Source organism: Pseudoliparis swirei, chromosome 3 (assembly GCF_029220125.1).
Source record: "Pseudoliparis swirei isolate HS2019 ecotype Mariana Trench chromosome 3, NWPU_hadal_v1, whole genome shotgun sequence".
Classification (NCBI taxonomy): domain Eukaryota; kingdom Metazoa; phylum Chordata; class Actinopteri; order Perciformes; family Liparidae; genus Pseudoliparis; species Pseudoliparis swirei.
Window position 1 is genome coordinate 12270079 of NC_079390.1, and position 18771 is coordinate 12288849.

Here is an 18771-nt window from a genome sequence, read left to right on the forward strand (position 1 = left end):
GTCTCCATAAAGATGTGTCAGAGTATCCAGTGTCAAGACAAACTGGAGCCACATTTTCTTAAAGCCTTTGTGTGAAATGTCTGTGAAACCTCGAAGTTGAACTTTGTAAATGCCACGGTAAAAGAAATAATACAAAATGACTGCTGTGGACATATTTGGTTGTACACAGAATGTTGCTTCATGTAGATGTTGTCTTGCACCAAAATCCAGAAGAAAAAGATGCACCATCTCACGACCCCTTCTCTGCTGACATTAAATATTGATATCACTCATTCTGTTGGATGTTTTTTAGTCTTTGCTGGGCTTTTTTCACACCTCACTAATGCCACAGGCCTTGAACAGGACATTCTGTCTCTTGTGTTGTTGAGTTCATGTGCTGTCTAATACCGTTGTAGACTGTGTCTTTACATTGGAGGAGCTGTTTCTGTGGTTCTTTTGGAGTCCACTGTCTATTTAAATGGTGGATCAACACTTGCTTTTTGGGCTTACAGTGTTTGTTGTTCGGTAACACAGTTTGTAAAGCGGCAAGGGTTTATGTTCATTGGAAGTCATACCACTATTTATCTCAATGAGATAATCAGAAAAGGGATCATTGGTCCAATACTCGTTTGACTTTTGAACACTGACCAATATGAGTTTGTTGATGTTTACATACAATCCAGGTCAACATATGTAGTGCACCGCCTAATATTAATGTCATTGTTTAGTAGTCTTTAAATGTACAATTTTTATTTAAAAGTGTGTGAAAGACGGCCTCTGTTAACAGCGTGAGATGTTGTTTTTTCCAAACCATCTTGTGGTTGTTGAGAATGTAGTGAATGCTGTGTTTGCCTTCGCATTCAAACACATCCGGATGTAGTTGATTTCCAAGCTACTGGTGTGCCTTAACAAATGCAGTGCGAGCGAGTCATTAGAGAGGGAAGGAAGAGGACAGAGTAAGTCAAAGCACGAGCGGTGGAATATAGGGCGAGTGAGTGAAACTGAGAGAAAAAACTCTGAGCGAGACAGTCAGCGCTGGCAGTTTATACGGGGAGGTTTTTTTTCTTCAGGCTTTCCATTTCCTCTTTCTTCTCTGAGAGCGAGATAGTCACCCCCCTCTGAAAGAGCGCAGTTGGTACAGCCCAGCTATCTGACAGGCCCAAAAACTCTGTGCTGCTGTGAGTGCCAATCAAAGAGGAGTGCTCGGCAGGGATTACCTTGAGTGACCCTGCATAGATTAGTGCGTGCATGTGAGATGGACAATTCTTTGGGCGGCTTAAGCGGCTTGATGACACGCTTTCCCGGAATATGTGTGGCGGTGTCGTGGCCCGGCAGCCCTTCTAAGGAGCTCTGCTATGGTGCTGTCCTGCCCCTCGACTGCTACCGTTACAGCCGCTATGGAAGTACTGGAGGGTAAACTCACATTTACAACTCCAGTAAGCTGTGGTTCGCAGCACAGGAAAGGGGGTTTTATGACCAGCAAATGAGCTTGCAGGTATGTCTCTAGCTTAGAAACCACAGTGTTTGCTTTTTAGCCGATAGCATAGTCCGTTTGTTTTCCCTTGTTCGGTATCGTCTTGCTTTTTTTCTTCTTCCTGTGTCGTATTTTCTATTGCTCCATTGCAGCTCGCTTCTTAGCCTACCCTTTACTTGAGGCTCGTGGGCAGTCAAACTCGGCTATTTTAGGGTAGTTTTTCTAGGACACGTGGAGACTTAATTTAACAGTCAGGTCAAAACTATGTGGAATGCATGTGTCCATATGTTTATGCTATGGGGAAGGGACGTATGAGAGAAGAACATGTATGGTAGCTTTTAATATATTTTAGTGTGCAAATAGGCGCTGGTAGAGTCATAAAATTCCTTGAGAAAATGAGCTTCAAACATGGAAGTATATGCCCCCCCATGTCAGCTGAGTCTAAATAACTGCACCTTTTGGTCTAAAATGATCTTTTCAATCGGCTTGTGATCACATAAAAATGACAACAGTCATCTCGAATTATACTCTTGTGGAAACCTACACAGGCTAAAGCCCCCCCCCCCCCACACACACACACACACACACGCACACGCACACGCACACGCACACACTCACTGTCAGCTAAGGCTAACACTTGATTGGTGAAGTTGCACCATGACTACCTAGACACATCTGAGGGTTTTCTCGCTCAAATTTATCTGGTACTAAACTAAACTAAACGACATCAAATCGCCGATTTGTCTATCAACAGTTTTATAGTCTAGTTTTCCTCTAAAAGAACATTTTCAACAATTGTTTGTTTCTTTGTGCTGCTTTGATTTTTACTACTCTTAATATATGCAGGTCACATTAAATCAGACAGAAATTGCCAAATACCTGTATTTGTTTCTCTTCAATGCCCAAGAGCCCTCTTAACGGTTTACAATGTAAATGTATGATATAAATCGGATTTTAATGTTTAACAAACAGAACAAGGTAGAAATCGTTATAGGTGTCAAAAGGTTCACCTAATTACATAAAATGTAGTCTACATCTAGTGTGTATTTTAGGATGTGCAATGTCCATACAGTTGCAGTTTATTAGAAATATGTTCAAGCCATATGCAAATTAAATTGTAATATTCTCTGTGGGCCATGTAAGATCAGGCAGCGGACAAGCTGCAGTTCAGTGTGGCATTTTCTTCCCTTCTGTTATTGGTATTAAATGTTATATCCATCTGCTTTAGGAGTGATGCAGTCACTCAGATTATGTTATATGTAACTTTAAAATGTACTTAAGTGACCTCCCAGGCCTTCATTATGAAAACTATTTTTTTTAAATTCCATTCTGTTTTGGCAGTTTACACAGCGTAAAGTTGCAGTAATGCGGTGGTTGTCATAGAGCACTGGTTCACCACAATGCCCTTTTATCATATTTTAGAGAAGTGGTTATTAAAAACATTGTCGAGGCATGAATTACAGCTCCCATTGCAATGCTGCTAAATAAATAAAGAACCCATTTTTACGACACGTATCCCTTCAATTTGATCTGATGTTCAACATAACCCTGCACTACAGGCCATTTGTGGCTGTTGAACTTGTTAACGCAACACATTCACCAGAGGATCAAAAGTCCAGAGGATGTTTGTGGTAAAATGCCAAAATGCAAGATTAATGGAACATCAGCATTTATCACGAAAGATGTGAGAAATGTGCAGCCAGTGCAAACTTTTAGTAGTTTTACTCAATTTAGCTGGTAGTGTTTCATTCATGAAGAAGTTACTGAGAAAATGTTCTTGTTCTGGTTAGCAAAGTAGAGCTTATAGAAGAAAGTTGATGGATATCTTCTCCTGGAAAAGTAATGTTGCCATCTTCTGGCTGTGTATTGTTTTTAAATATAATTGTTTTACACTATGGCCAGTCTGCTCAGTTTATCAAGTAGAATTCTTTGGTTTGTAACACTGACGTGAAGCAGTTTTTCACTCAGAGCTCCCAGTAACCAGGGTAACTGGCAAATTCTTGGAAAAAATGTACTGGCAAAATAAACTAAGAAATATTGTCCATGATTGCTCAAGAGTTCAGTCAGCTGGATGGTGCATTTTATCCAAAATGAATGCAAGCCATATAACATCAGGTTGAATGCTGCTGTTACATGTATTTGTTTATATTTACTTCCTTTTTTCATTCTATTGCAAAAATAGTTTTTGTAGTTAGATGAAGGCAATTTATGTAATTAATTGCAATGATCGAGGCGATGCATAGTAACAATTTAATCGATTCTTAGTTTCCTATTTCTGCAGTGAAATAGCCCGACGCAAGAGTGAGAGATTCCTCCGTTGGCCTAAGTTGTGTGGTAGGAAAGGGAAGATCGACTTGTGGCTCTGTCATTTCCTAAATCAAACAGCACTTGTGAATCAGCAAAATAGGGGAGAAATTAAAATATTCAAGCCAGGTCAGGAAAGAGCTTCATTTAAAAACGGCGAAGGAACCACAGAACCACAATGACTTTTGGAGAACATCTGTGTAGAGGCTCTTTTTAAGCAGTGTGGGAGAAGAGGCAGGAATGCCACGGCTCTCTGACCACCTCCAAAGCAAACACAAGCGCTCCCGGACCCAGCCAGCACAGCGTCTCAGTGAAAGACATGTACAGGAGAGGAAAGCTGATCTAAAACAGACTGGTCCACCCTACAAGTCCCTGAAATTGTTGAGTGCCAAGAAACATGCTTTACAGACTACTGGAGGCAGGAAATGAGTCAAGACTTCAAGTCCGAGTCCAAGTTTGACATGGTCCCCTCTGCATACATCAAGCTGCAATCTGATCTCTGAATCAGCAGGTTTTCCCTTAAAGTATTTCACAGTGGAGCTGCATCATTATGCTGCACTGTAGAACCATTACCCACAAGTTACTGTAAATACTCCAATGCTATTTTAGCACACTTTTTAAATACTGTAGAAAGCACAACAAACGTATCTAATAAGTCTGATCTGCAGCAAAAAGTAAATGCTAAAGTAGCTCATCAGCAACAATCTTGACAAATATAGAGGCGATGACCTCAACTGAGAATCACATTTTCCAGTTACGTCTCCTATTGGTTCAAAGCACATAAAAAGAACGGCTGTGAACAGAACAGTATATGTGGGGTAAGACTGTGAGAGCACCACATGCGGTTTTCTTTCCATTACTGTAGATTATATTTTTGCTGGTCATGTACCTCCACTCTGGCGGGCACAGCCCATGTGGTTATTAGCGGTCTTTGGTTTGAGCCGGCGAGACCAGCCACACATAAAAAAGAAACTTTATTTCAATCGTGACCCACATAGTATACATATACCTCTGTAATTTACTCGGCCTAAGCATTTAAGGAGCAGTACTAAGCCCTAAAGACCACTGGCTCAAACTGTTTTTTTTCTGGAACTGCCGAGCACTTCTTTCTCACACTGTACAGTATGACATGGCAGGCAGCCTCCACGTGTGCAGAAGCACAGTATTGTAAAATAGACAGGCGGCGGTAACCCTTTTTTTTCTCACTTGAACCCCAGTCTTCCCTCGCTCTGCCTCTGTCCATATCTTTTGCCTTTACCATTGAGTGGAGCACATTCCTTGGCCCCATCTGGTACCAGCATGGGATGTTTGGCTTGGCATAGCCAGACTTGTTCCAGCACAGCGCTCTCATGGAACAGGCAGGAGGAAGCATTCTGTGGTTACCGTGCCAGCGCTGATGATAAAGAATGTTGCTCTGTCCTCAATCTGTTTTTAAAATTCACGTTTGAATGATGTTTTCGACTCGCCAATTTCATTCGGAACACTTTGATGATCCTCTTTTCTAGCCGAGACACCATTTCTTTTTAATCTGCAGCAGTGGAGTGTAACATTTGTAATGAGAGTCATGGTCAAGCCCTTTACTCAGACTTTGGCCCTGCTTGGACCTGGCATTAACATGCGGGTGATCGGATCACAGGTGGACAGGTTAGAATGCACCCAGGATGTGTGTGTGTGTGTGTATGCGTATACAACATGTCTGCTAATGGCAACAGTAATGGCAAAGAAATGACATTGATATTTCTGGGGAACTGGAGATGACTAACAATGGCTGCCGGGGAAAGCAAACGCGATATCCTGTTCCCGCTTTGGTTGCACAATGACAATGTGTGCAACGATTGAAGCAATTTATTTGTGCCTCGTGATCAAGCCTTCATGTGCCCAGGAGATTGTACCCAGTGGGAGACAGAATAGTGAAAGCAAGGTTTATACTGTGTAACCTGACCAGCCTGATGGGTTGTCACGCTGAGCCATCTGAAGAGCCATCATTGGAGACAGTTTGGCAAAGGGCCGGCTCTTGCAGAAATTACTTGCTGGGTGATTGGATGAACCATCCGTCAATAAAACTCTTTAGGATTGGGTCAGGAGACGAGCAAAAAAAGGTTGTCTGCGTTTCTTCCAATGAAAAAATATACTGGTGAAATAATAACTGGAGCAATGTTGACAATGGTGTGTCCTTTGTGTTTCTGCCAATGCTGGACAATGTGAAGATCATCAACATACGCCATAGCCTTTAACGTATCTGTACAGACTGTATGACTCGGATGTTCTTCTTGTAACTTCAGACCTTAGTTTTGCCTTTTTATTTGTTTTATGTGGCGTATTACGTTGTCATTCAGTATTATTATATCAGTTTGGAGGAAATTGTGCGGCATAAGTTTCTGCCTTTTACCTGACTCGGTCCGTCTACTAATCAAACTGGATTTTTAAGCAAACTACTCGCGCTCATCTCCTGTTGTCCAGTTGTCGATGGTCCACTGGGCTCACAGGGCCATTGCAGGCACTGCTATAGTTTGAAGTTTCTGCTGATTGAAGAAAAACTGGACCAGGAAGTGTGTAAACATGTCAAGTTTCCAACTGGTGGAGGATGCATAAATGTGGTCCTTTTTAGAAAAAAACTGAATTAAGTTGCTTTCTGTTTGAATGAACATTGTAATGAGTAACGAGCTGGGTTTTACATATTGTCTTATCTTTATGGACTTATCTTATCTTTAGTAATCTACACATTTCCATTTTTTCTAAATATTTCTCCTGTGCTTTGTCTCCAGCAAATAACACGTCCCTCACAAGAAGACAAGCCAGACGAAAAAATCGAAGAGGAAAAAATTGAGAAATCTGAGAAAAAAGAGGACGAGGAAAAGAAGGACGAGGAAGAGAAAGATGAGAAGGAGGATTCTAGGTGAGGATGGTGTCACTGTAGTCCATTTGGCCCTGCAGTTAACGCTCCGCTCCATGTGGTGTCCATCTTGGTTCCATACACTGTGATCATTTTGGGAATGTTTTGTCAAAAGCGGAATGCATTTCAGGCTATTTCAGTGCATTCAGTTAATTATTGCAGTCATATGTTTATTTAACATAAGCCTTGATAGTCCAGCAACCCTGTACAGTTACAGTTGTGTATATTAACAATATTCCTCCAGCCTTTAAATAAGAGACACAACTGTAGCTTGTGCTGTTTGTGAAGCAATCCTTCCTGGACCTCGAAGTGAAGACCATTCACAAAGCTGGCTTCACATTCAACTATAATGGATTGCGACTTGACTTTATGATATTGCAAGATTCAATTAGAGTCACCAATTATAACGAGGGAAAGAAAGAAGAATGGGACTTTGAGCATTTATTTAATGAGCTTTGACTTCCCCTTGCCCTGGGTGGAGTGACGCTTGTTTGTGAAAGGGATAGCAGTGTCTGTTTTGGCACGTGGTCAACAAACAAAACAACTTGCTGACTTGTTTATAAATTGGTCTGGCTTGGCTACAGTAGAATTCTAATATGCTTTTGTGTTTTCAGTCATGAAGGAAAAGAACAGATTACCTAAAGGGCCCGTTATTGCTGAGTCAAAAGGGAATAGATCTTTGCCGTACCAAAGGCTGTGTGTTTTTTCCCCCCCGTCCAAAACCACAGGGATATTGGCAAGGACAAAGACAAGTGTGACGGTGGGGAGGACGAGGACGGAAAGGAGCAAAACACGCCGCGTGGCAGGAAGACTGCCAATAGCCAGGGCCGACGTAAGGGAAGGATCACCACACGCTCCATGGCCAATGAGGCTGCATCTGTGGCTGCTGAGGAGGCTCCTCCCACTGCCCCTGAGCCTGCCTTGCCAGATCCTCCTCAGCTCCCCAAGTCTGATCCAATGCTAAAGTCCATGAAGGAGCCTGCAAAGCCCCAGACTCCAGTAGCTTCCATGGACGCTAATAAAGGTGAATCCTCTTGGCGACGCTCTCTCTGGGTTGTTGAAAAGTTTTTCAAAGAAAACTACTCCACACTTAATTACACAGAACTGAGGGAAATGAAGATTACACAACATAAATATATGAATGTAAATATAGTGCTTTCACTTTACTTTTTTGTATAGGCAATGAATATGTTCTAGTGTCACTTGAGCTTTTCACAGTTTGGTGGAGTCACTAACCAAATGCAAATACTCAAAAGGATTGCACGAACCTGAACAAATGTGAGCAAAAAAACGGTGTCCGGTGCCCCTGTGCTATGTGCATGTTTTTAAGTTCAGTAAAATGCACACATTTGTCACAAAATGTTCCACTTTCATTGCAATCAGTTCAGCACTAATGGCCTCACATAGTTACAGTGGAACTATTGATGCGTGTTCAGAGAGATGGATACTGAAGTGCTTTTGTACTTGTATATTAAATCCCAAATATGGTTTAAATTCCTTGCCTGAAGTAGTTTTGAGGATTGCCTCTGCCCCTCATTGGTTAAAGCCTGTAGCTGAAAATCCCTTTTTCCCCCTCTCTGCCACTTTTCTTCTTCCTGTGATCTTATCACAAAGGTAACTTGTATAATTACCACATGCCTAATTGCAATCAGACGCAACAAAAAAAGCATATTGCCCTCAGCTGCAAAACCTTACGTTTGCATGTTTCCGTACTAATGTAATTAGTGCATTTTAATGTGTAGAGTCACAAGCCATTTACAGCCTAGATGTGAACGTTGGGTATCAGGCACTCCTTGTCAGACCGATCCTGTCCTGTGCTGCACTTCACTCGGGAAGTTGTATATCATCTGTCTATCACCATGACAATGTGCTGCTCTGGTTGAGCTGTTGTCATGGTTCTCAGTCACGCGCTTGCACTCTTTCGCCCTTTGGAAGTCTGTCACCGAGACAATGCTAGCTCAGGTTTTCAGGTGTCCAAGTCCCTGCGTGTTAAGCTTGTTGTGGCAGTAATCTGCATCATTAATTCATTATTTTGTAATTGTGCTTTGGTTCTCTACCACCTGCTTCCCCTGCTGTCTGTCGAGCTCCCAACAGTCTGAGCTATGATAGGTCTGTCTTTTATAATGTGATTAACTAACCGTCTGCAGTGTGTCTTTCCATCCTCTTAACCCTCTGACCTTTCCTGGCCCATTTCTGGGCGTATCATAGTTTACATGGGACTGAGTCAACCGCAATCTTCTTTAGTGACTGCATTGTGGATTTTGTCGGTCTGTTTGCTTGCTCTCTTGTAACCTCTGCAGCTACGGGGCTTCTTGGAAGTAAGTGGGTAAGGTGCTAAAGGGTAGCTGTCTGTCAGGCGTGCGTACGTGTGTGTTTGTGTGTGTGTTTGTGTGTGTGTGGTTGATTCTCCACTCTAGGCAGACACCCCTGTCTGTTTGCACAACTCTGAGATTAATGACCACCCTTAAGGGGCCTAAACTATCATGGGGAGAACATGTACGGAAAAGGAAGTCTAGTGCAGCAGACATTTGTTTAACTAAGTGTAACAGACTGTGTGGCCGGGGGGATCTTTGGTAGTAGCCGTCTGAACAGTGAGAATTGATCTCCTCATCTTTGAGGTTGGGAGGGGGAAAGGACTCCTGTTGATGTCAAGGGCATGTACATCTGCTGCTATATTAGTCCAAATGTTTACACAGTATCAGTCGGGGCTGTGGAGCAGAGTGGGCTAGGGTTCACTCGGCCCCCACCGCACCAACCGTGCTCTACTGTGAATTTTGTGTGTGTGTGGGGGGGTGGTGTGTGGGTGGAACTGTGTGCATGCATGTGTGCGATGCGCAGTGTCATAGTAGAAAGGGTGGGAGGTTTTATGCGCTGGCAGTTCTGTCGGTCTATTTGTCTCCATCCAAGGCCATTTCCCAAAGAGGGAGGCAGGGCTCTCAACTCTTTTACACTCTGGTGCTACATCAGCAGACCAAGGCCCTCCCCTTGTGGATTAGAGAGGAGGAGGGCTTGCTCTGGGCTGTGGGGAAGGGGAGAGAGAGAGAGAGAGAGAGAGAGAGAGCGAGTCAGGGAGGGAAGAATGAGAGAGGGAGAGCGAGCTAAAGAGAGGGAGCAGGTCTCGGCAGCCCCTGAATGTAAACAGATTATTAGATTAGTGGCCGTGAGAAGGAGACAGCCGAAAGAGGACTGTCACTCTCTCTGTCTGTTTTTTCTTTTTCTTTCTGCCAGTGCTGACGGGGCTGTGTCTTTTTCCTTTGCGATTTAGCTGGTGCTGGTGAAACGGGAGAAACTTCTCGCTGGACCGAGGAGGAGATGGAGGTCGCCAAAAAAGGTAGCGTTTCAATATATTTCTTTTCCGCTTAATTTCTTCTGTCCTTCGTCTCTTTCTCTGCATTGCTGTGACTCCTCTGCTTTTTGATCTTTCCTTTGCTCCCTCTTTGTCTTTCTCTGTCTTCCTTCTCTTATTATCAGATGTTTCCTTGTCCTGCCTGTTTCTTACATGCACACAGTAATGATTAAATAGAAACTTGTGCTGGTTCCCTGAGTTCCAAGACGCAAAGACGGGGGGAGTAAATAAAGGGATTAATGTGGATTAATTAAGATTCTCTTGGGTATTTATCTCCCTGTTAACAAAAATACATTGCTGTTGGGATCTCTACAGGCATTCAGACATTTATGCTAGATATGTCTGTGGACTAGTGTACTTTAAAGAGACCTGCACAATCTCCTCTAATCGGATGACAAAGGACGTCCAGAAATCACTTTCATCCCATGCTGGTCGTGCACATTGAACACAGTTCCCCTCCTTAAGACTGTTGATCTGCGTAAGCCTCTGTGACACTAAAATCACAGTGTTCATGGAGGAAAGAGGAAGAAATAGAAGACCTTTTGTTGTTTCATTGATTTGGTCACCAACAAATTTACTTTAAGCAATTCAGAAATCTAAGAGGTCAACGGCCATCTTCCCTTCCCTTGTGTGATCAAAGACCGTCTTGTCTCACTGATTACGGTCAAATACTGGTTTTCAAGGCAGTTGAGAAATATTAGTGCTTCAGATGTAAGTACTTGCTGCAAGCACATTATTAGGACAAAGAAGAGCACATATAATACAACTGTTACAGTTAAGAAATTATGTAACTCCTCTCTTACAACCTCAAATGTAATGTTACGAGCTTCAGAAAGGCGTCATTGGAAGTTATTCCTTATGGCATTTAGAATAACATTTGTCAAGTATCTACCAAACCAACATTTAACAAATACAGTTGAGAACATTTTCTGGGCTCTCTCGAACTTTTTTAAGGATGCAACATGAACAGGTAGGCTGCTATGGCAATATGTGTTGGTTATTTATGGCACGTTTTATGCTGATCCAGGAATGTAAAGAAACGTCCATCTTGTCAGAGCTGGCAGCACTGAGGAAGCGTGACCGTCTCTACATACTGTCATTTACCATGCAACACATGTAACTTATAGGACACTTGAGCAACCAAGTGTAAATGCATCTCCAGACTTTTAAGTGAAGGGGGCCACGATGTTTGAGAAATATTTCTCATTGAATGTGTGCAGTGCTATTAAACATTGTGGTGCACCTTTAACAGTGTATATTCTTTGGAGCATCCTGCTGATTGATCATTATGTGCAAGAGTTTTTTATGTATATTTTTATGGTGGCTAGAGGAAGATGCCATTGAGGTTAAAACAAAGAAAGCTGCATGGACATAATTTGTGCTACACCGCTTTAGTACGTGCCGAAGCCCCTTTCGGTCGACGGTTGCTGGATTGTCTGCAAGTAACTCTGAAGAAGATGAGTCACTCTGAAAGGTTCCAATGCCCCCATTCCCTCATTTAACTGGAGCAGTAATGGGGGTTTGTGTTTTAGCTCTCAGGTGATTTGTCGAGCCGTCAGTATCACTAGTCTCAGTAGGGCCGGGAGGGAGGGGCGGTCACAGGGGTCACAGGATTTAGAGAGGAGAAGCCCAAATGTCAAATGTAAATGGCAGTCTGCCAATTCACTGCAGCTTGCCGGAGTCGTTTCAAAGTTTAGCGGGACCCTTAAAGCTGATTGTGTGCACAGCTCGGTGTTAATCGGGATAGATCAACACCAAACCATAGCGACCGAGTAGAGGGTAATTTTTTCTTAGAAATACCAAAGGTTTGCCCTCAATGACGGCATCGGCAACAACTTTCCACTCAAGAAAGACTGTTGAGAATGCACTCAGATCATCTTCTTGAATCCTAGAAATGGCACTATTACAGCATCATTGGAAATGTATGAGAAAGCAGGCCTTTATGGCTTTGCTTTAAACTCAGTGAATACACATACTGTAATTAGTCTGATAGAGCATTAGCTTATGCCACATGACAAGGGATCGCTTGTCATTCATTTGTATTCTTTAGAGCGTCTCAAGGCTGAAAGTCTTTCCTGCTGAATTGTCTGTTTGGTTTGTCCTGCACCAGGGTTAGTTGAGCACGGGCGAAACTGGACCGCTATTGCCAAAATGGTGGGCACCAAAAGTGAGGCACAGTGCAAGAATTTCTATTTCAACTACAAGAGACGTCACAACCTGGACAACCTGCTCCAGCAGCATAAGCAGGTAAGCCACTTGATATCAGCTTTATGTGGTGGTTGGTCATTGAACCGTTGTAACGTAATTCATGAATGCATAATGCGGCTCTTTCTGTTTCCCAGGACACACGGCGGGCTCGTGCTGATAGGTCTCAAGGTGAAGGTCTAGCCGTGGCGTCACCTGACGATGACGATGATGACGACAACGCAGATGACAGTGATGGTCAGGCAGATGGATGATCGGAAGCACGTGTTCCTCAAACACGCAGACATGCCCAGACACATTTAGTTTTAGTCTTTTCTCCCCATTTGACTGAATCCTAGGGCAACCCGGGTGAAGAATACAGGGTTAAGTAAAGAGCGTGCGGAGAGCACTGTGGCGATAAGTACAGTGCAAAGCCAGGAAGCCTGATCCCAAATGCCCTCTGAATTGTCATGTAAGGATTTCATTTGTGTGGATGGCACTTGGTTTGCTCTCTACGGACTAGTTTTAATGAGAGAGAGAAAAAAAAGGATCAAATGAAAAGAAGCAAGAGTTGGAGAGATGGAGATAAAAGATATGAACCAATTCTGAGTACATGGGTGCCTGTTGCATAACAATTCTTGGCTTTGAAGACTCGACAAAGGTTGCTCTTTGAACACAAAGTACCGGTCCACTCGTTTGATCCAGCAAGCCCGGCTGTCTTAACCGCTGCCTGCTCTCCAGAGGTCCTTATCTTTCCTGGCATTACATAATAAAGGCAGACCCCTATCAAAAAGACAGTGTGCAACTTCTAGAAAAAGATTAATGGTTACTAAATAGTGCTGCAAAAAAATGTCTTCAAAGCAATCATTGTTTTAAGGCCCAGCAGACTTGTATGTAATTTTTTAAACGGCCTCCAGTTCACATGATAGCAGTGGCGACAGTGGGAGGTCACAAGGTTTTCGGTCATGTTTATTTGGCTTTGTCTTTGTTCCATGGAAACCCAAACTGCGCTCTCGAGGTCTTAGTGATCAGCAGCCTGTTGATCTCACATTATATACATCAGAGCAGGAGGCAGTCGTACAGCTCTGTTATGTTCCTACCAACATTGTAATGTTTGTCGTTTTCGCTGATCTTGGGTTGATACACTAAATGCATCTGCAAATTGTTTTTGTATAGACCTACCTTCTGCACTGCTATCACCATGGCAACAACTGCAGCGGTAGACAATATGCAAACCAACAGAGGCAGGCAGATATTTAATAAGCACACAGTTTATATCTTAAGGATATATGATATTCAGACATGGATTCATGTTTTTATCCCTTATAAATTGCAGTTTGTTCAGGCTCTTGTTTTTCTTATGTCTATGCGTTTGGCATTTAAGAACAGACTTGGATGTATTATTAGTGTATTTTTAAAGTCTGCTTTCTCGTATCTTTGAGGCCTTGGATGTTGTAGAGGCAATCTTAAATGGCATGGAGCAAGATCATTAAAAAAACAGAGTGGTCATAGATTAGATGCAATACGAACTGGCAATAACATGTGTGCCTAACATTACGAGACTATGGATAAGTTACGCATGGTAAAGAGAGGAATGTGTGACGTGATAACATTTTGGAGCCTTGCCACTTTTCTTTTGTCTTTTGTGTTCCCTTGGGTTAATCACTTATTCAGTCATTTGTTTCATGATCCTGATACAATTGGTCTTCTAAGTAAGGCCCTTTCTACTTAATAAATCTCCACAGTTGGTAGATTTAAGTCTTTCAGAATTATTTCAATTAGTTTTTTCTTTTTTCTTAAAGACATTTAAATGGGCTTTAATATCTTCAGCTCCATGCATTGTTTTACCTGTACTAATGAATCTTTTAATGCTTCCTCAGGCGCTGAAAACAGCTCTGATACAGAGAGTGCTCCCTCCCCCTCTCACTCTGGCGACTCCAAGAGGGCAGACAGCGCTGCAGGAGATGCTCATTGCTCCGACCAGGACAAAGGTCAGGCCAGTAACGGAAAGGCTCTGGAGCCTTTATACAGAGGACTCTGTGTCAAGGAAGAGAAAAGCCCAGAAAGTGAGACTGGATCTCCGGAGGAAAAGGCCAAGATGGCTTCCTATGCAGACTCGGTCCACCCCAAAACTGAACCTCAGGATGTGGACATGAAGACCGGAGAGGTTCAGATCAAGATGGAGCCTGACATCAGGGAGAGAGGAGAAAAAGGAGATCACGGCGAGAGGCACAGGGAACTCCACTCAGATAATGACTCCAGCGCCACCTGCAGTGCTGACGAGGATGTGGAAGCAGAGCCTGAAAGACCGAGGTATGTTTTCGTGTACTTCATGTTCTGTGTACATAATTGCGGTTGACGGGAACAAGATCTGCTTATGGTTTCAGTGTGATTGTATATATATTTTATACTTTGTGCCCCTGCAGAATGTTCTCCATGGACAAGCCCACATTGCTCAACCCTCCAGGCTCTGTGCTGGTGTCCTCGCCCAAGCAAACCCAACTCAACATCCAGCAGATGCAGCAGCGGGCCGCGAACATCCCACCCATGGTTAGTCACAGCTTCAGATTGATCCATTCAGACTGACACAGAGACACGGCATGCATTATTGCTCTCTGTACAATGGAACAACAACACCGTTTCCCTCCTTTATTTATCTAGGTGCCCGGTCCGTTTGGCCCCGGCGGTGTGCCCATCAGTGGCTTTGCCATGTTGCAACACCAGATCAAAGCAGTGCACGACTCGGCGCACCAGGAGGAGAAGCAGCGGCAGGATCAGGGAGACCTGGAGCGCAGACCGCCTTTCAACACCCGCAGCCCCATCGTAATAGACAGAGATGGTAAGAGAACAAAAACATCCTCGTTCTGTCCTCATCGCTCCCTTTTCCTGTTCATCACTCATTCAGCCTTGTCGCCGCTAGCTGTGGACTATTTTTAGCTCATGAATTTCGTAGCCCTCATTAATTTTTGTCCAGTTTAATTGGAAGCACACGTTTGAAGGTGATCTGGAGTGTTGTAATGTGGTTCAGCCGGAGCCAAGACTAAAATCCTCATTGCTGCCTCTCTTTAAATGCCTTTGGATGAAAAAGGGAACCCTGGTGTTTCTTAGAAGTTGAATGTTTTGGCAGAATGAGACACTTGCTGCATCTGGGAAGTCAGGTATAAGTTAGCTTTAGAAGGGAGAGTGGTAAAGTCACTTAGCAGACTACACCGCGGCTTGATTGGGTGGGTGTCCAGTTGGCGGTGTGGGTTGTACGGGGCCGTGCCTTCTAGGTCAGCTCAATGCTCACCGACATCGAGTTCTTTTTTCACAGTGGTTGTCTTCCCTTTGTCCTTATGCCTGTGTACTGCAGGTAAGCCCTTACCTTACATGCCTTATGACATGAAGCTAGCTCTGGACCAGGAGGTCCACTCTGGTCGGCCAGGCTCTCCCTACAGACTCTCCGCCAGAGAGCTGAGCAAGGCCTTACCCCAGCCTGACCCCAATGCCTCCCGCTACAGTGTGCCACCAGGTAAAAGCACACATGTTCACCTCCTCTGTCCTTCCTTCTTTGCCGCTTCCCTTCCCTGATACAAACTAGGCTTTCCTGACTCTCATTGAGTCTGTTGTGTTTGACAATGGATGAACTTTTTGCCAATACAATGTTCTGTAGTTTGGGTTGCAGTATACTTTAAGTTTGAGCCCCCTCATAGATTTTACTTTGACATGGATTGATGTCAATATTTTATAGCACAGCCTGTTTTCATATCTGTATGCAGTTGCTTGATTGCTATAATATGTTGCATTAGTCAGTTGCATTCAATGTCGGCCATTCCTCCTCGACTCAACAACCGAGGGAGGGAGAGAGCAGCGATGGTTGAGCAACCTATAAAGGTGGGGCGAGGGAGAGGCGTTGGTGATCTCTGATTGTTTTACGGTGGTTGCGTATTAGTCTCGAAAGAGGCGTGACAAAGTATTTGACAATCTGAACAACTTGCTTAGGAATGTTCGGAACACGACAAAATAATAAGAAAAGATAAAATACAGGCAGAGGTCATAAATGATGATGGAGAGAATTAATTTTGTATGAGTCTCTACGAGTTTTAGTTTTTTTAATTCTTGCATACTATACTTTAAAAAAAATGTTTTAAGCGTAGAGGATGTCTGTTTTAGAGCTAATCATATCATACGTTGGGTTTTGGCAGTGTTTTAAAGTACTTAAACATTAGATAAGTCTCTTGTTCAAAGGTTTATGTACCCACATTGCGGTCATGTACTTGGAATGTATTCAGTCAATGTTCACTGACATGTTTGCTGAAATATAAGTTCTGTCAAGGAATATTATTATTTTCATTATGACAATGTTCTGTCTTCTGTGTAGCATGTTTAAATTTTATTATTAATAACATTTCGACAAAGAAAGTGTAGCATTATGGGTACGTGCTTCAGATCCTCGATCCCTGCGCCAGGGAGATGAGCTGTCCACTTTTACAGGTGTACAGGAACAATCAATCAGGATTTAGTGAGCTGGCTCTTTTGGGTACAATCATATCCTAGAGATGAGGCTGGTGATTTCATAACTGCAGTGATTATGTCAATGCATGAGCCAGATATTTGTTTTCTGTTCACTAGTGTACAGAGAAAACATTAGCGCGCTTCTTTCCTCCAAACATTCTGGGTTTTAAAAAAGAGGTTGAGGTGGTATGTAAATCACCGCCTGTCAATGACGCCATCATCACCAGGTTTAATTTGTTGTTGTTGTTACCCTAAAATGATTTCAGTTTTCAAACCCTGTGTCTTTCACAAGGCCGTGATTAAGAAGATGAGAGAAAGTAAAATTTGTGTTTGTATCAACCACCTTAAGTCATTTATTCCCCATAGATCCTGATCTTCTCATTTTCCATTTATTACCGTAAGTAGTATTTCAAGAAACCAATTTGTTGTGAATATGATTACGCCTTACATGGCACACAACATAAAATTTCGTTTTTTTGTCTTTTACTTAATCGGAAAAACATAAATGCATAACAAAAACACATCTTTTGTATTTACGCCCCAATTAATCCTGATGAATAACCGTTCAGCTGCTCTGAAGTCCTAAATACTTGTTTCCTCACTAGCCCCTCAGTGCTTGTTTATATACAGGACTGTCTCAGAAAATTAGAATATTGTGATAAAGTTCTTTATTTTCTGTAATGCAATTAAAAAAACAAAAATGTCATGCATTCTGTATTCATTACAAATCAACTGAAATATTGCAAGCCTTTTATTCTTTTAATATTGCTGATTATGGCTTACAGCTTAAGAAAACTCTAAAATCCTATCTCATAAAATTTTTATATTTCCTCAGACCAAGTAAAAAAAAGATTTATAACAGCTGAGTGTTTGTCAAGGCTCAGGAAACCCTTGCAGGTGTTTCGAGTTAATTAGACAATTCAAGTGATTTGTTTAATACCCTACTAGTATACTTTTTCATGATATTCTAATATTTAGAGATAGGATATTTGAGTTTTCTTAAGCTGTAAGCCATAATCAGCAATAAATCAGAATAAAAGGCTTGCAATATTTCAGTTGATTTGTAATGAATCCAGAATGCATGACATTTTTGTTTTTTTAATTGCATTACAGAAAATAAAGAACTTCATCACAATATTCTAATTTTCTGAGACAGTCCTGTAGGGGTACAACATGGAGAGAAATGCCTTTTGCTTGTCAGGGTTGTTGTTTTAATACAAATTCTATTTTGAATTTACTCGCACTAATGCACCATGAACCGTAATGAGACCCGTATCATCAAATAGGATTTCTTACAGCTGAATTCCTATTTTTCTTCTCTTCACTTCTTTAAAACATGTATAGCGAGCTCCCTCACCATGACCATCAGTCATTATGCCCTCCTTAAACAGGATGTGTTTAAATGTTCATTGTGATACTGAATGAAAACTAGAAAAATCATTTCATGTATTTTACAAAGTAATGTATGACGAGTACAGAAGTCGGATCAAAACTATAAAGATGTTTGACAATGATCTTGCTGGCAACATAGTTTCTCATTATTTAAAAGATCCACATTAATTGTGGTTTGAGGACAGCGGCAAAGGTTTGCTTCGGCTTGAGGAAGGCAAAGGGGTGCAGTCCACCAAACTCGGGTCCTCAAATGAAAATGTTCGCAGCTGTAGTTGATGTGGAAAGGACATATTGACTTTTAGTTAAGTTTGACTACAATAGCTTTCCTTGTTTTCCATTTGGGGTAAACATTTCCCATGCCCTGACAAATTAGGTCATCCCTGGTGGGGAACTGTAGCGTTAATGTTTGACACACAGTCTCCATCCAACAAACACTCATACATTTGTCATGCGGCTGCTTATTTTTTTCATCCGTCCTTGTATGAGCCAGCAGGATGATGTCGTCGTCCATTCCCGCAGTAGGGGCTTTCACAAGACCATTTGATTTTGAGGAGTGCAGAGCTTGAAGCGCACTCCTTGCATGGAGGTTACTCCATGTCTCTGTGTTTGCTAGTTATGATCCATTTAGTCTCCTCGGCTCCACCAGGAGACGGTAAACAGACAGCAGGCATAGGTTGGGGATACTTTAAGTTGAGGACAGACTAT

General features: G+C 42.4%; 1 protein-coding gene across 1 annotated transcript in view; it reads left to right on the forward strand.

Moving 5' to 3' along the window:
* The window catches only part of ncor1 (nuclear receptor corepressor 1), a 54060-nt gene that overhangs the window by 21294 nt on the left and 13995 nt on the right, over window positions 1-18771 (forward strand). Inside the window, exons 15-23 of the mRNA XM_056440214.1 lie at window positions 6523-6653; window positions 7379-7674; window positions 9916-9981; window positions 12107-12243; window positions 12339-12438; window positions 14061-14493; window positions 14607-14730; window positions 14842-15019; window positions 15533-15691. Coding sequence (XP_056296189.1) covers window positions 6523-6653; window positions 7379-7674; window positions 9916-9981; window positions 12107-12243; window positions 12339-12438; window positions 14061-14493; window positions 14607-14730; window positions 14842-15019; window positions 15533-15691 — 1624 coding nt within the window. The remainder of the gene's footprint in view (window positions 1-6522; window positions 6654-7378; window positions 7675-9915; window positions 9982-12106; window positions 12244-12338; window positions 12439-14060; window positions 14494-14606; window positions 14731-14841; window positions 15020-15532; window positions 15692-18771) is intronic.